This window comes from Cetorhinus maximus, chromosome 25 (assembly GCF_964194155.1).
Source record: "Cetorhinus maximus chromosome 25, sCetMax3.hap1.1, whole genome shotgun sequence".
In the NCBI taxonomy this organism is placed as follows: Eukaryota; Metazoa; Chordata; class Chondrichthyes; order Lamniformes; family Cetorhinidae; genus Cetorhinus; species Cetorhinus maximus.
In genome coordinates this window covers 9,410,526-9,423,805 of record NC_135903.1, presented here as the reverse complement: position 1 = coordinate 9,423,805, position 13,280 = coordinate 9,410,526, and the positions used below count along the sequence as shown (strand labels likewise).

The 13,280-nt window shown below is 41.1% G+C and overlaps 1 protein-coding gene across 12 annotated transcripts in view; it reads left to right on the top strand.

Annotated features, from left to right (window-relative positions):
* Positions 1 to 13,280, top strand: part of arhgap23a (Rho GTPase activating protein 23a) — a 501,306-nt gene that overhangs the window by 270,670 nt on the left and 217,356 nt on the right. For all 12 annotated transcript variants that reach the window (XM_078529389.1, XM_078529391.1, XM_078529390.1 and 9 more), the window contains exon 2: positions 840 to 1,019. In XM_078529389.1, coding sequence (XP_078385515.1) covers positions 840 to 1,019 — 180 coding nt within the window. The remainder of the gene's footprint in view (positions 1 to 839; positions 1,020 to 13,280) is intronic.

Genomic DNA, 13,280 nt, shown 5'->3' with positions numbered 1-13,280 from the left:
TTGTTAGTGTTTGTGCATTATTGACTTTTGTTTTCTCATTTTTAAAACTACTAATTTTCCTCTGGGGTTGGACCAGGTGGCCTAATTTGCTTATAATTGGGTTTCTTGGGGCTGCTGGTATTCATATTACCATCAATAACTTACATTTAGGCAGTATCTTTAATGCCTGAGGGACTTTCACAGACAGGTGATATAAGACAGCAGTTTAGTGAAATAATTGGTACCCATGTTATTAAAGTCGCTAACCCTTTTCAGCATGTGCTCCAAATAGGAATACAATAAGGCAGGAAAAAAGCTTCGAAGTCTGAGAAGGATTGTATCTGGATGAGTTCTTCTGCTTTTGTTGCTTTCAGTTAAGGAATAAATCATTATAAATCCCCTCCTTTCAGCCTCTGTTTCAACTAAAACCAGAGAATTTGGTCAGTTTGACCCAGAGCACTATTTTTTTATGCAAGATAATATTGTATTTCATAGAAAAATATTTCTAGGGTGTGCCTAGCAAAATATTACTACATTGCTTTGGGCTCTATGGGAGATCTCAGTCTCCTGTCGAAAGTTATTTGAATGATCAGCATACCTGCATGATTGCATCATGTACGTACCTGGTATTTTCAGAGATTAACCCTCTCTTTGTCTTGAGTCCCTAAACTCTAAACCATTAATGTTACATTATATTTGGATAGTGTTGCCTATCCCTGGAGGGAAAAGCAACACTTTGAGATATGCTTATAAAGCCAATTGTTTAAAATTATCAAAAGATTGCAAATTTATAATTGCAACTGTAGAATTTTTTAAACTTGATTGTATTTTTAACTAACTTGCTCCATTTTCCTCTACAGACTAAAACCCAAAGAGATGGGAAATGCCCCAATGAAAATGCTAACATGGTGCAGGATGAAATATTTTCATGGCCTGGCCCAAAGACAGTACTGCTACAGAAGAACTCTCAAGGTTTTGGATTTACGCTGAGGCACTTCATCGTCTACCCTCCAGAATCAGCTCTGCACCCAAGCTTTAAGGTAGCAATGGCATTGACATTTATAGTATGCAGGACATTTAAGTAGCACAGTACATGCATGCAGGGAAGTGTAAATAGACCCACTGGTCTAGTTAATTCTTCAATCTAGAGGCCTAGCCCTGATTTCCTGTGATATCACAGAGCTTAAATAATAAATGAAAGTTGTTAGATATTTAGGCTCCATGCTGTTATCATATTTGTGTGTCAGCTTTGGAGGTAGGGTGCATGAGAGTATGATGAATTGTACCTTTTGCCAGGTATCTTCCATCTTACTGGGGTATCCTTAACTAAAGTTTTTTTTTAAAAGTTAACAATTAACAAGATTCCAATTATTCTTCTTGAATGCTAAATAATGTCTAAATAGAGACAAAATTTGAAGTATTTTGGCTTCTTCCTGTTAAGTGAGTAGTATGTTTGTCAGAACATTTTGTTAATTCATTAGGATCACAACAAAACTGTTCTGTCGTAGAATTCTTTACATACTTTTTAAAATGTTTTTCCTTTCAAAATGTTAAGCTCTTTTTTATTGTAGATGATATAAACTGTGCAGTTTTACATAAACTGATAGACGTGTAATGTAGCATGCAGACATCATAAAATGCATAATCTGGATTAAAAGTCAAGAATTTATCGATAAAATAATTCTGTTAACAGTCCCGAATCCAATGAGTTTAACTAGAAATTGGTCCTTTGTGTTTCTTCCGTCAATATAGCAGGCTTAAATATGTTCTGTATTTTTGTTGCTGCAATAGTGCTATTTCAAATGATCAAGTCAGCAATAAAAATTATCTCAACAAACAAATGTCAGGTGGTGGGGAAAATGTCAATCTCTTTTAAAGGATGTGACAACAAGGTACTTGGAAAATAATCATGGGCAGAATTTTCCCCCCCGTCAGTGGGGGGGATGTTCAGGAGTGGGCGTGTGGAGGCGCGCCTCCAATTGGCGCCCCTGATTGGGGGCGCGCTGCCATTTTACGTGGGCAGGCCAATTAAGACCAGCCCAGCATGATGTCCACAAGGAAGCGCTATGTGCTCCCTGTGCAGGCGGGGAGGAATTCCCTGAGTTGAGAGTGTGCTCTTTCACACACGAAAGAGCACACTCATCTCCCTGAGGCTAAGCGCAGCCTCAGGGAGATCGGCTCCCTGATATAGTATTCCCAAATTTGCTGATGACACATTCCCACCAAATTTTGTAAGTTGTAAGGAGGATGCAAGGAGGCTTCAAAGGGACTTGGACAGGCAAGACATTCACTTATGAATGGGCAAGAACATGGCAGATGGAATATAATGTGAATAAGTGTGAAGTTATCCACTTTGGTAGAAAAAACAGAAAGGCAGATTATTTCTTAAATGGTGAGAAGTTGGGAATTGTTGATGTCCAAAGGCACCTGAGTGTACTTGTTCAGGCTAGCATGCAGGTGCAGCAAGTAATTAGGAAGGCAAATGGTACATTGGCCTTCATCACAAGGGGATTTGAGTACAAGAGCAAAGATGTCTTATTGCAATTGTATAGAGCCATGGTGAGACTGCACCTGGAGTAATGAGTACAGTTTTGGTCTCCTTATCTAAGGAAGGATATACTTGCCATAGAGGGAGTGCAATGGAGATTCACCAGACCAATCTCTGGGATGGCAGGATTGTCTTATGTGGAGAGATTAAGGAAACTGGGCCTGTATTCTCTAGAATTTCAAAGAATGAGAAGTGATCTCATTGAAACTTATTAAATTCTTACAGGGCGTGACAGGGTAGATGTGGATAGGATGTTTTTCTTGGCTGGTGAGTCTAGAACCAGAGGACACAATTTCAGAATAAGGGGCAAGCCATTTAGTACTGAGATGAGGAGGAATTTCTTTACTCAGAGGGTGGTGAAACTTTGGAATCTTCTACCCCAGAGGGCTGTGGAAGCTTAATCATTGAACATGTTCAAGTCAGAAATAGATAGATTTCTGGATACTAATCACATCAAGGGATATGGGGATAGTGTGGGAAAGTGGTAATGAGGTAGATGATCAGACATAATCCAATTGACTGGTGGAGTAATCTTGACGGGCCGACTAGTCTACTCCTGCTCCTATATTTCTAAGCATCAGAAAAAAGACAGATGGATGTTGTTTATTAAATATGTACTACATCACTTTAATTATAAACCCCTTTCAATTTCACCCATAAGATTTTTGCATTGATCTAAAACGAAAAATTTCAATGGACAAACAGCTGCTCCTTACCAATGATAAAACTGTCATTTATACTATTTATAGTTGCAGGTATTGTTACAAATGCACCTTTCTTCAAACTATGTAATTCCTGCCCTAACCTGACTAAATCACTCCTCCTTCTCATGGCTCACATTAAGACTTCAGTCCTTCAACAGCTAATAGTTGACTATCAGTTGCTGCAGCAAATGGCGACATTGAGTGGAAACAGCACATGGCGGGATGGCTGCACAACTGGACAAAAACTATGAAGTCAATTCACTTCTGTGAAGCTCACATTCTCATGTGGCATACACTCACCTGAACTGGCTTTCATTCTTTACTTCAACAAAAGATAGTGATATGTAACCATATGCCCTGATATTGTTGTTATTCAGTTAATGGGAACTAATTATACCAATCACAACATCAATTTCTAAAGCATGTATTTATTCATGGTTGATATGATTACATTTTTAAGATTTATATTTTTGTAACTCAATAGTGATTATCTACAGCTGTTGGAAATTGTAAAATGCAAACTTACCTTAGATTGTAAGAAATTAATCAACTCTGATACTAAAACATATTTTTGTTTGTGTACATTGCTGTTTCAGATTTAAAAACCTCAAATATCTAGACAGCTTTGATGCTTGAATTCTTAATATAACAGCCCTGTCATTACAAAACAATGCTTCCTCTAACTTGCTGAGTGCAATGTCATGGGAGACCAATTAGTATGTAATTACACATGGCGTACTATAAAATACTTTTGTGACACTGCATATTTTCTAATTCACCATGAACCACAGGAGATCTGCCAATTCATTTGAAAAAAGGTACACAAAAAACAAATTTATTTGAAGTAATTATAAATTACCTATTATAGCTGATAAAGCATGTTAATCAAAAGTCGATTAAGTGGAGAACAATGAGCGATTGAGGCAACCGTCTGGTCATCATAAACTCAACTTTGTGGTAGAGTATTTGTAATAGCCTATTTTGAAACCTCTTGCCATGATAATGTCACTGTGTTGGCTAGTATGATAAGTTATCATTGTAGGAGCTATTACTTATGCATTTTCTACTTTCATTGCATAGTACTTTGTACTGCCAAATGTTTGCAAAGACATCCAACTGAATCCATACATCACTGTTTGGACCATTGTACCCTTTACCACTTCCAAACGCAATCAAGTGCACAAAATTAGGCAGTGCCCCTTTAAAGTTTACAATCTGATTCAAGAGATGAACAATTTGAATAATTTTTTTTCACTATTACACACTTTATCTACTTAAACATAAGTATTACTGTTGATACAGCTGAAGTCAGTGAAACAGGAAAAGGAAATTAAGCCGTTGATTCACCACCATCTGTTCGGTACTGAATTTTATCACCATGTGATACGAGTTTGGCCATGATTTAATAGCACTTGCAAATACATTCTGGCATCAAACCTGCTCCAGAGGTTGGGCCTTATTTATGGGAACCAATCTGGATAATCAAATTCTGAGTTGGCATTGAAAATTGTAAATCAGGCTGTTAGAAATGCAGGGTCTGCTGCTATGATGTCCAAACTGACAATATAAATGGTATCAATCTTTTTGATTGTCAGCAATACTTTATCTGAAGAACACAATGGTTTGCTTGGACTTCAAAAGTCAAAATCTGCCAAGATGATATAGTTTTGCTAATATTCTATTCAAACCATTCAAATGATAACCAGACTCTAGACTCGAAACAAAACAGAAGAACTCCAATCCCTTGTTCCTCCGCTTCTGCAATTTGAATGGATGAATTGGTAGTCATCCGATAAGTCACTTAAGCAAAATTATGCCCATCTACTGCAGTAGAATGCACAGCAATCCTTTCTGACTTTTGAGTGTAACTGACAATTTAGCACTTTTCAAGTGTGTCAACAAATAACCTCAGTATTTACCCGTTCAATTAGTTGCCCATCCTATTACCCTACTGCTGGTGACATATTCACAGCTGGTGTGCAGTATAGCCCTTTAAAATGTTTACTTCTGGTTGCCTTATTCTTAGAGAGAAAGTTGTAAAATCAGGTAGGAACTGCCCCCTCCCTCCTCCCCTGACGCACACATTCTCTCCTCTTCCTTTCTATCTCTCTTTGCTAATTTACAAGCTTCATGCATCAGTATAATTTATTCTGATCATCAAGTGCCCAATGTGATCAATGCATTAGAATTTCTGGTATCCGATTATTGCTGTCACATTGTCTTGGAGGCGAATCGTATAGATGCATTAAAGGGGAAGCAAAATAAGCTTTTGAAGGAGAAGGGAATAAAAGGTTATGCTGGTAGAGTTGGGAGAATGCTGAAGTGGAGCATAAATGCTGACAGGGACTGGTTGGGCTAAATAGGCTCTTTCTTTGGTATATATTCTAAGTTCAAAGAAATGCATTTAATGGTTAGTACCAGTAGCATTTGATGTGAAGTGAAGGGACTTTGTGCAATTAGCTGTAGCTCACATCACACTACTTGCGAATTGAAACAAACAGGACTTTAGTGTACATGTACTTAAACATATGTGGACCTCTGCTCACTTGCTTTCAACTATTTATGACTTTTTTACAGTTGGTTCTTTAGTAACAGTGTAAATTTCAATATAAAGATGATCACCAGGCAGCCTGGGAATTTCAAAATTTAGATTTGTACTGGATGTGTTTATATGGGATGAAGACTCTCTCCCTCACTACTCTATACTGAAAGTAGCTGGACTGCTCTGAGAAAACTCTGAATGGATTTCATGAATATGATTGGGACTCAAAGTCAGAACACTCCAGTGTTGCACGTAATCGGATGGCGTTGATTTTTGAAATTTCTTTTTTCTGTCCTGAAGGTGCTGACTTGCGTTGAGGCATGTTTCCACAGGAGCCATTAGTTCTCCACTACTTGTACATGTGGCATTCTTCATGTGAAATTGGATAGTGGATGTCAGCAGCTATTTGACTATGAGACAGAGCTGAAGCTGATGCTGCATTCATCTGACATTGATCCGTGTGCACTTTCTAGCAGGGTTCGGAAATGGGAGACATAATAATTATGTTTTCCTTTTTCTAGAGACATTGGGGATAATTTTAACCCCCAAAAATGGTGGATTTGGGTCAGGTGGGATGCAACGTCCTTTGTAAGATGTGTATATGCGCGGCCACGCAGCAATCTTGAATTTACCATGCATTGGAATAAGCAGGTCATGACAGTAGCTTGAGCAGGGATGGAGTTGAGCATCAAACCTGAAAACCAAGTTTGAGCCACTGTAGAGTGTGTGTGAAAACGTACAGCTGTGTCAATGACCTTGGGTGGGTGGGTGGGGCGTGGTAGGGCGGTGGGAAATGTGTCTGTTTCTGGAAGTTATCAGCCCACAACGAGAAGGGGAGGAGTTGAGCAGTGGAAGTGGAGACAGCCGGACCTGCATGGGACACCTCGACTCGGGCAGCGGGCTGAGTCTGAGAAAGTCCAGGAGTGACATCACAGGAAAACTTAGGGAGTGTGTTTAAGTAGCTTAAAACTAGGAAAACGTATCATTTATAAAGAAGTAGCTACTTGGATTTCAGTAAGGAACACTAGCAATAGGGAAGTAAAGTTAAATCAAGTCAAAGTGAAATAAAGTAATAAAGTAAACCAAAGTAAGATAAAGTTAGCGTAAATGTAGTAAAGTTAAGTTACTAGTAATTTATTCTACTCACTCTAAGTGTAATAAATAGCTTTTAGAGTTACGGGATGGCAGGTCAATTGGGCCAAGAGGAGTGTACATCCTGCGGTATGTGTGAAGTCGGGGATGCAACATGTGTCCCAGACAAACACATCTGTAAGAAGTGTCACCAGCTGCACAAAATTGAACTCCGGGTTTCTGAGCTTGAGCAGTGGCTGGAGTCACTGTTGGTGCATCTGCAAGGCAGAGGGCTGCGTGGATAGCTCGTTTAGGGAGGTGATAACACCGCAGGCCAGAAGAGTACAGCCAGAGAGGGAATGGGTGACGCCCAGGCAGTCTAAGAGAACCAGGCAGTTAGTGCAGGAGTGTCCTGAGTCTATCTTGCTTGCTAATTGATTTTCCATTTTGGATGCTGATGGTTCCTCAGGGGAGTGCAGCCAGAGCCAAGCCTGTGGCATCACGGGCGGCCCAGCTGTACAGGGTTGTGGGGGGTGGGAGGAAGAAGAATGGAAGGGCAATAGTGGTCGGGGATTCCATAGTCAGGGGATCAGACAGGCCTTTCTGCAGCAGTAAACGTGACTCCAGGATGGTGTGTTGCCTCCCTGGTGCCAGGGTCAAGGATGTCACGGAGCAGCTGCAGGACAACCTTTGTGGGGGGGAGAGGGGTTTAACCAGAAGTCGTGGTCCACATTGGTACCAATGATATGGGTAGGAAGAGGGATGAGGTCCTAAAGCAGATTTCAGGGAGCTAGGAAGGAAATTAAAAAGCAGGACCTCAAGAGCAGTAACATCAGGATCACTCCCAGTGCCACGTGCTGGTGAGCATAGGGATTGGAGGATTGATTGATTAAATATGTGGCTGGAGAATTGGTGTAGGAGGGAGGGCATCAGATTTCTGAGGCATTGGGACTGGTTCAGGGGTAGGTGGGACCTGTACAAGCTGGGCGGGTTACTCCTTAGCAGGATTGGAACTGATATACTTGCAGGGAGAATTGCTAGTGCTGTTGGGGTGGGTTTAAACTAGCTTGTCACAGGAGTGGAAACTTGAGGGGTGGCCCAAATTGGAAGGAAGTAAAGTTGGTAACAGGAAGAAGTAGTGAGACTAGAAGGCGGGGGAAACAAAGCAGAGCATTGAGTATAATTCGAATGCGGAATGATGTCAAAAAGACAAAGTTAAGGATGCAGCATTCACAATAAGGTAGGTGATCTAAAGGCACAAATAGAGATAAATGGGTATGATATAATTGCCATTATGGAAACATAATTGCATGCTAACCAAGACTGGGAACTGAATATTCGAGGATATTCGACGTTTAGGAAGGACAGACAAGAAGGGAAAGGAGGTGGATAATAAAGCACTGGTAATAAGGGATGGGATCAGTGCATTAGTAAGGGAGGATCTCAGATCGGAAGAGCAATGTGTGGAATCTGTTTGGGTGGAGCTAATAAACAGCAAAGTGCAGCAAACAGTTGTTGGAATTGTTTATAGGCCACCAAATAGTAATGGTAATGTGGGGCATGGTATTAACCAGGAGATGAGAGAAGCATGTAGCATGGGCAATACAGTAATCATGGGTGACTTCAATCTGCATATAGACTGAGTAAACCAACTGAGCACTAATGCTGTGGAAGACGAGTTTCTGGAATGTGTTAGGGATGGTTTCCTAAAGCAGTATGTTGAGGAGCTGACTAGAGGATAGACTATTTTAGATCTAGTATTATGTAATGAAAAAAGGCTAACTAATAATCTTGTTGTAAAAGAACCTTTAGGGATGAGTGACCACAATATGATAGAATTTTACATTAGGTTTAAAGTGAGGTAGTTCACTCTGAAGCAAGGGTGTTAAAGTTGAATAAAGGAAATTATGATGGCATGAGGGACAAATTAGCTGAGGTGGATTGGGAAAATACATTAAAAGGTATGACTGTATATAGGCAATGGATAGTCTTCAAAGAACTATTACATAGCTTACAGCACTTATACATTCCTTCAAGGTGCAAAAACCCCCAAAAAGTCAGTGGTCTGTGGCTGACAAAGGAAATTAGGGATTATATACGATTAAAAGAAAAGGCTTATAAAGTTGCCATAAGTAGTAGTAAACCTGAGGATTGGGAGGTTTTTAGAATACAGCAAAGGAAGACCAAAAACTGATAAAGGGAGACTTTATGAATGCAATGTAGCAAGAAACATAAAAATGGAGTGTAAAAGCTTCTATAGGGATATAAAAAGGAAGCATTTGGCTAAGACAAATGTAGGCCCATTGCAGGCAGAGTCAGGAGAGTTCATAATGGGAAATAGAGAAATGGCAGAGAAGCTAAATGATTACTTTTTGTCTGTTTTCACTGAGGAAGATACAGGAAATCTCCCAGATTTAGAGATCCAAGGAACTATGGAGAATGGGGAGTTGAAGGAAATTAGTGTAAGTAAAAAGGTTGTATTGGAAAAGTTAATGGGACTGAAAGTTGCTAAGTCTCTGGGACCTGATATTCTACATCCCAGAGTGTTGAAAGAGGTTTCTATAGAGATAGTGGATGCATTGGTGATCATTTTCCAAAATTCTATAGATTCTGGAATGGTACCTGAAGATTGGAAAGTAGCAAATGTCACCCCGCTATTTAAGGAGGGAGGGAGAGAGAAAACAGGGAACTACCTGTTAGCCTTAAATCAGTAGTAGGGAAAATGCTAGTATCTATTATAAAGGATGTGATAAATGGATATTTGGATAATCATGATCTGATTGGGCATAGTCAGCATGGATTTGCGAATGGGAAATCATGTTTGACAAACTTGTTGGAGTTTTTTGAGGATGTTACTAACAAAATTGATAAAGGAGAGTCGATGGACATAGTATACTTGGATTTTCAGAAGGCTTTTGATGAAGCCCCCCACAGGAGGTTGATTAGCAAAATAAAAGCACATGGGATAGGAGGCAATATACTGGCATGGATTAAGAATTGGCTAACGAGCAGAAAGTAGGAATAAACGGGCCATTCTCGTGTTGGCAGGCTGTGACTAGTGAGATACTGCAAGGATCAGTACTTGGGCCCCAACTGTTCACAATGTATATCAATGATTTGGATTTGGGGACCAAATGTAATATTTCCAAGTTTGCGGATGATACAAAAGCTAAGTAGGAATGTGTGTTGTGAGGAAGATGTAAAGTGGCTGCAGGAGGATTTGGACAGATTTATTGAGTGGGTAAGATGGAATACAATGTAGAAAAATGTGAGGTTATCCACTTTGGTAGAAGGAACAGATGTGTAGAGTATTTCTGAAATGGTAAGAGATTAGAAAGTGTAGATGTACAAAGGGACCAGGGTGTCCTTGTCCATAAATTACTGAAGGTTAACACCTAATGGAATGTTGGCCCTTATTGCAAGAGGATTTGAGTACAGGAGTAGTGAAGTCTTGCTTCAATTGTATAGAAGCTTGGTTAGACCACACCTGCAGTATTGTGTGCAGTTTTGGTCCCTTACCTCAGAAAGGATATTATTACCATAGAGGGAGCGCAACAAAGGTCCACTGGACTTGTTCTGGGGATGGCGAGACTGTCTTATGAAGAGAGATTGGGCAAACTGGGCCTGCAATCTCTAGAGTTTTGAAGAATAAGAGGTGATCTCATTGAAGCCTACAAAATACTTAAAGGAATAGAAAGGGTAGATGCAGGTCAGATGTCTCCTCTGGTTGGGGAGTCTAGAACCAGGGGACACAATTTCAAAATGAGGCGGAAGCCACTTAGAACAGAGATGAGGAGAAATTTCTTTACTCAGAGGGTTGTGAATCTTTGAAATTCTCTACTCCAGACAGCCGTGGAAGCTCAGTCATTGAGCATGTTTAAGGTAGAGATTGATAGACATCTGATTAGCAATAACGTAAAGGGTTATGGGGATAGTGTGGGTAAAAGGAATTGAAGTTTGCGATCAGCCTGATCATATTGAATGGTGGAGCAGGCTCGACAGGCTGAAAGGCCCCCTGTTCCTATGTTTCTATGGGACAGGGCCTCAGAGACCTCAGGAGACACTGAGCTTCAAAAGGTGAGAGTGCTTAGAATTCATCGGTCTAAGGTTATGGGAAGGGGATAATCCCCCAGTAGCTGGCTGGCCTGTGAGGGAAGGGAAGGGGTTGAGCTGCATGAAAGTACTGGGGCCTGCGGAAAGTCTAGTTGCCATTCCTGGATTAGTGAGACTCGGAAGCATTCCTCATCAGCAGCTTCTAGTAGCCCAGAACTCAACCAGGAGTTGAATGCTCTAGAAAGACCCACAGCAACTGAAGGTCACAAACCTGGAGGGCATGGTCAGATAAACACACACACACTTTGAGGTGAAATTGATTAATGGACGAGCATCTACTGTTTCCTGGCGGGCAGTGTTATGATGCTATTTAGGATTTTTATGAACATGGCCAATGAACACCAAATTTCAGTATTGATTTTGTTGCACATTGGCCTGGAAACTGTAGGATAATTGAAGCTTTCTAGCTTATTGGCTAAAATATATGAGAACAGATTATGAGAGTTTCATTTCACTGTTTCGTGAAATGAATTGATCTTTAAGGTTGTTTTTGATCTAAGCCCAGACTTCAAGCTGTGTGCATCTGTCCGGCTTCTTTCGCATTTCATCTGCCTTCCTGACAGTGTGAGCTCGTGTCAGGAATGTGGAGGTAACACTCCAATTGTTTATGTGAAGGGAGAGCGAAATGGGACGGTGCGAGGAGAGAGGCGTGTGTGTGTATGCAGCTGGGCAGCAATCTCGAATGTACCGCACATTGCAGTAAAGGGAGCCACTCTCAACTTTGCAAAAGCTCCATGAAAGTTTTAAAATGTAAACTGCCCATGGAAAATAAAGGAGCACTGAGTGGAATTTGTAACTTGCCCAGTACAAAGAAAATTTAGAGGGAACATCGGTGGGAAGTGAAAATGTTAAACATCTGAAACCGGAACCAAAGCTGCTTCAAAGCCTTCCACTTTGTCTGGGTGGACAAGGGATGGGCAACCAATCCACTCAGGAGGTGGGTCAGTCATTGAAGCTTTTTAAGAAGAATGCATACTTTCATTGAACGGGATTTATATTTTTTAAACCCATTTTGGCTGGGTTTTCCAGACTTTGGGAAACTCAGCAGCTAAAAGGAGGGGGCAAAAGGCTGGATCTTCAGGCAAGCAACTTTACAGTGCTACTTGGGCTGAGAGGAGCAGGACTGTTTCCTCTAGGCCCAACAAGCTAACCTGTAAACTCTACCCACCCTACCTTCATGATCTTTCCCTGTCGTACTTTTTATTCATTGATGGGATGTGGGTGTCATTGGCTAGGCCAGCATTTATTGCCCATCCCTAATTGCCCTTGAGAAGGTGGTGGTGAGCTGCCTTCTTGAACCGTTGCTGTCCACATGCTGCAGTAACACCCATAGTGCTGTTAGGGAGGGAGTTCCAGGATTTTGACCCAGCGATAGTGAAGGAATGGCAATATATTTCCAACTCAGGATCGTGAGTGGCTTGGAGGAGAACCTCCAGGTGGTGGTGTTTCCATCTATCTGCTGTCCTTGCCCTTCTAGATGGTAGTGATCATGGGTTTGGAAGATACTGTCTAAGGAGGTTTGGTGAGTTCCTACATTCTATCTTGTAGATGATACACACAGCTGCCATTGTGTATCGGTGGTGGAGGGAGTGAATGTTTGTGGATGGGGTGCCAATCGAGTGGGCTGCTTTGTCCTGGATGGTGTCGAGCTTCTTGAATGTTGTTGGAGCTGCACTCATTCAAGCAAGTGGGGAGCATTCCATCACATTCTGACTTGTGCCTCATAGATGGTGGACGGGATTTGGGGAGTCAGGTGGTGATGCAGGATTCAGAAGCTAGGAATCCTACCCTCCATCTCTGCCCCCCCTCAAATCTCTTCACAAACTTCGACTCTCCTGAGAATTCCCCATCTCTTCCCTGATCTCCAGCCCTGTTCTTGACCCTCAGCAGCATTTTTTCTGCCCCTGGTCTATGACTCTCCCCACTGTAAACCCCCTCCGCCCCAACCCCATCTCTATCACTGTTCCCTGATCTTCTTTTGATCTCTCCCCAACCCCCACAACATTCATTCCCACTCCTGTGATCACTCTTGACTCTCCCAACCACAATATATGTGTAGTATTTTCACATAGTCCAGATATTTACTCTTCACATAGTAAAATAAACACACTTGGTACTAAAACAGTAATAGAAGTAACACTAAAATAAAAGTAACACTGTTGTGCCGATCCCACCCTCCCTTGATAAAGATATTTATGTTGACAACAGTGATAGGACTTCTGTATTGTGTTGGTTTTGGTTTCTGTATTATACAGCATGCATGGACACAGACTGGGTGACTGCTTTGTGGAACAGCTTTGCTCAGTCCGCAATCATGACCCAG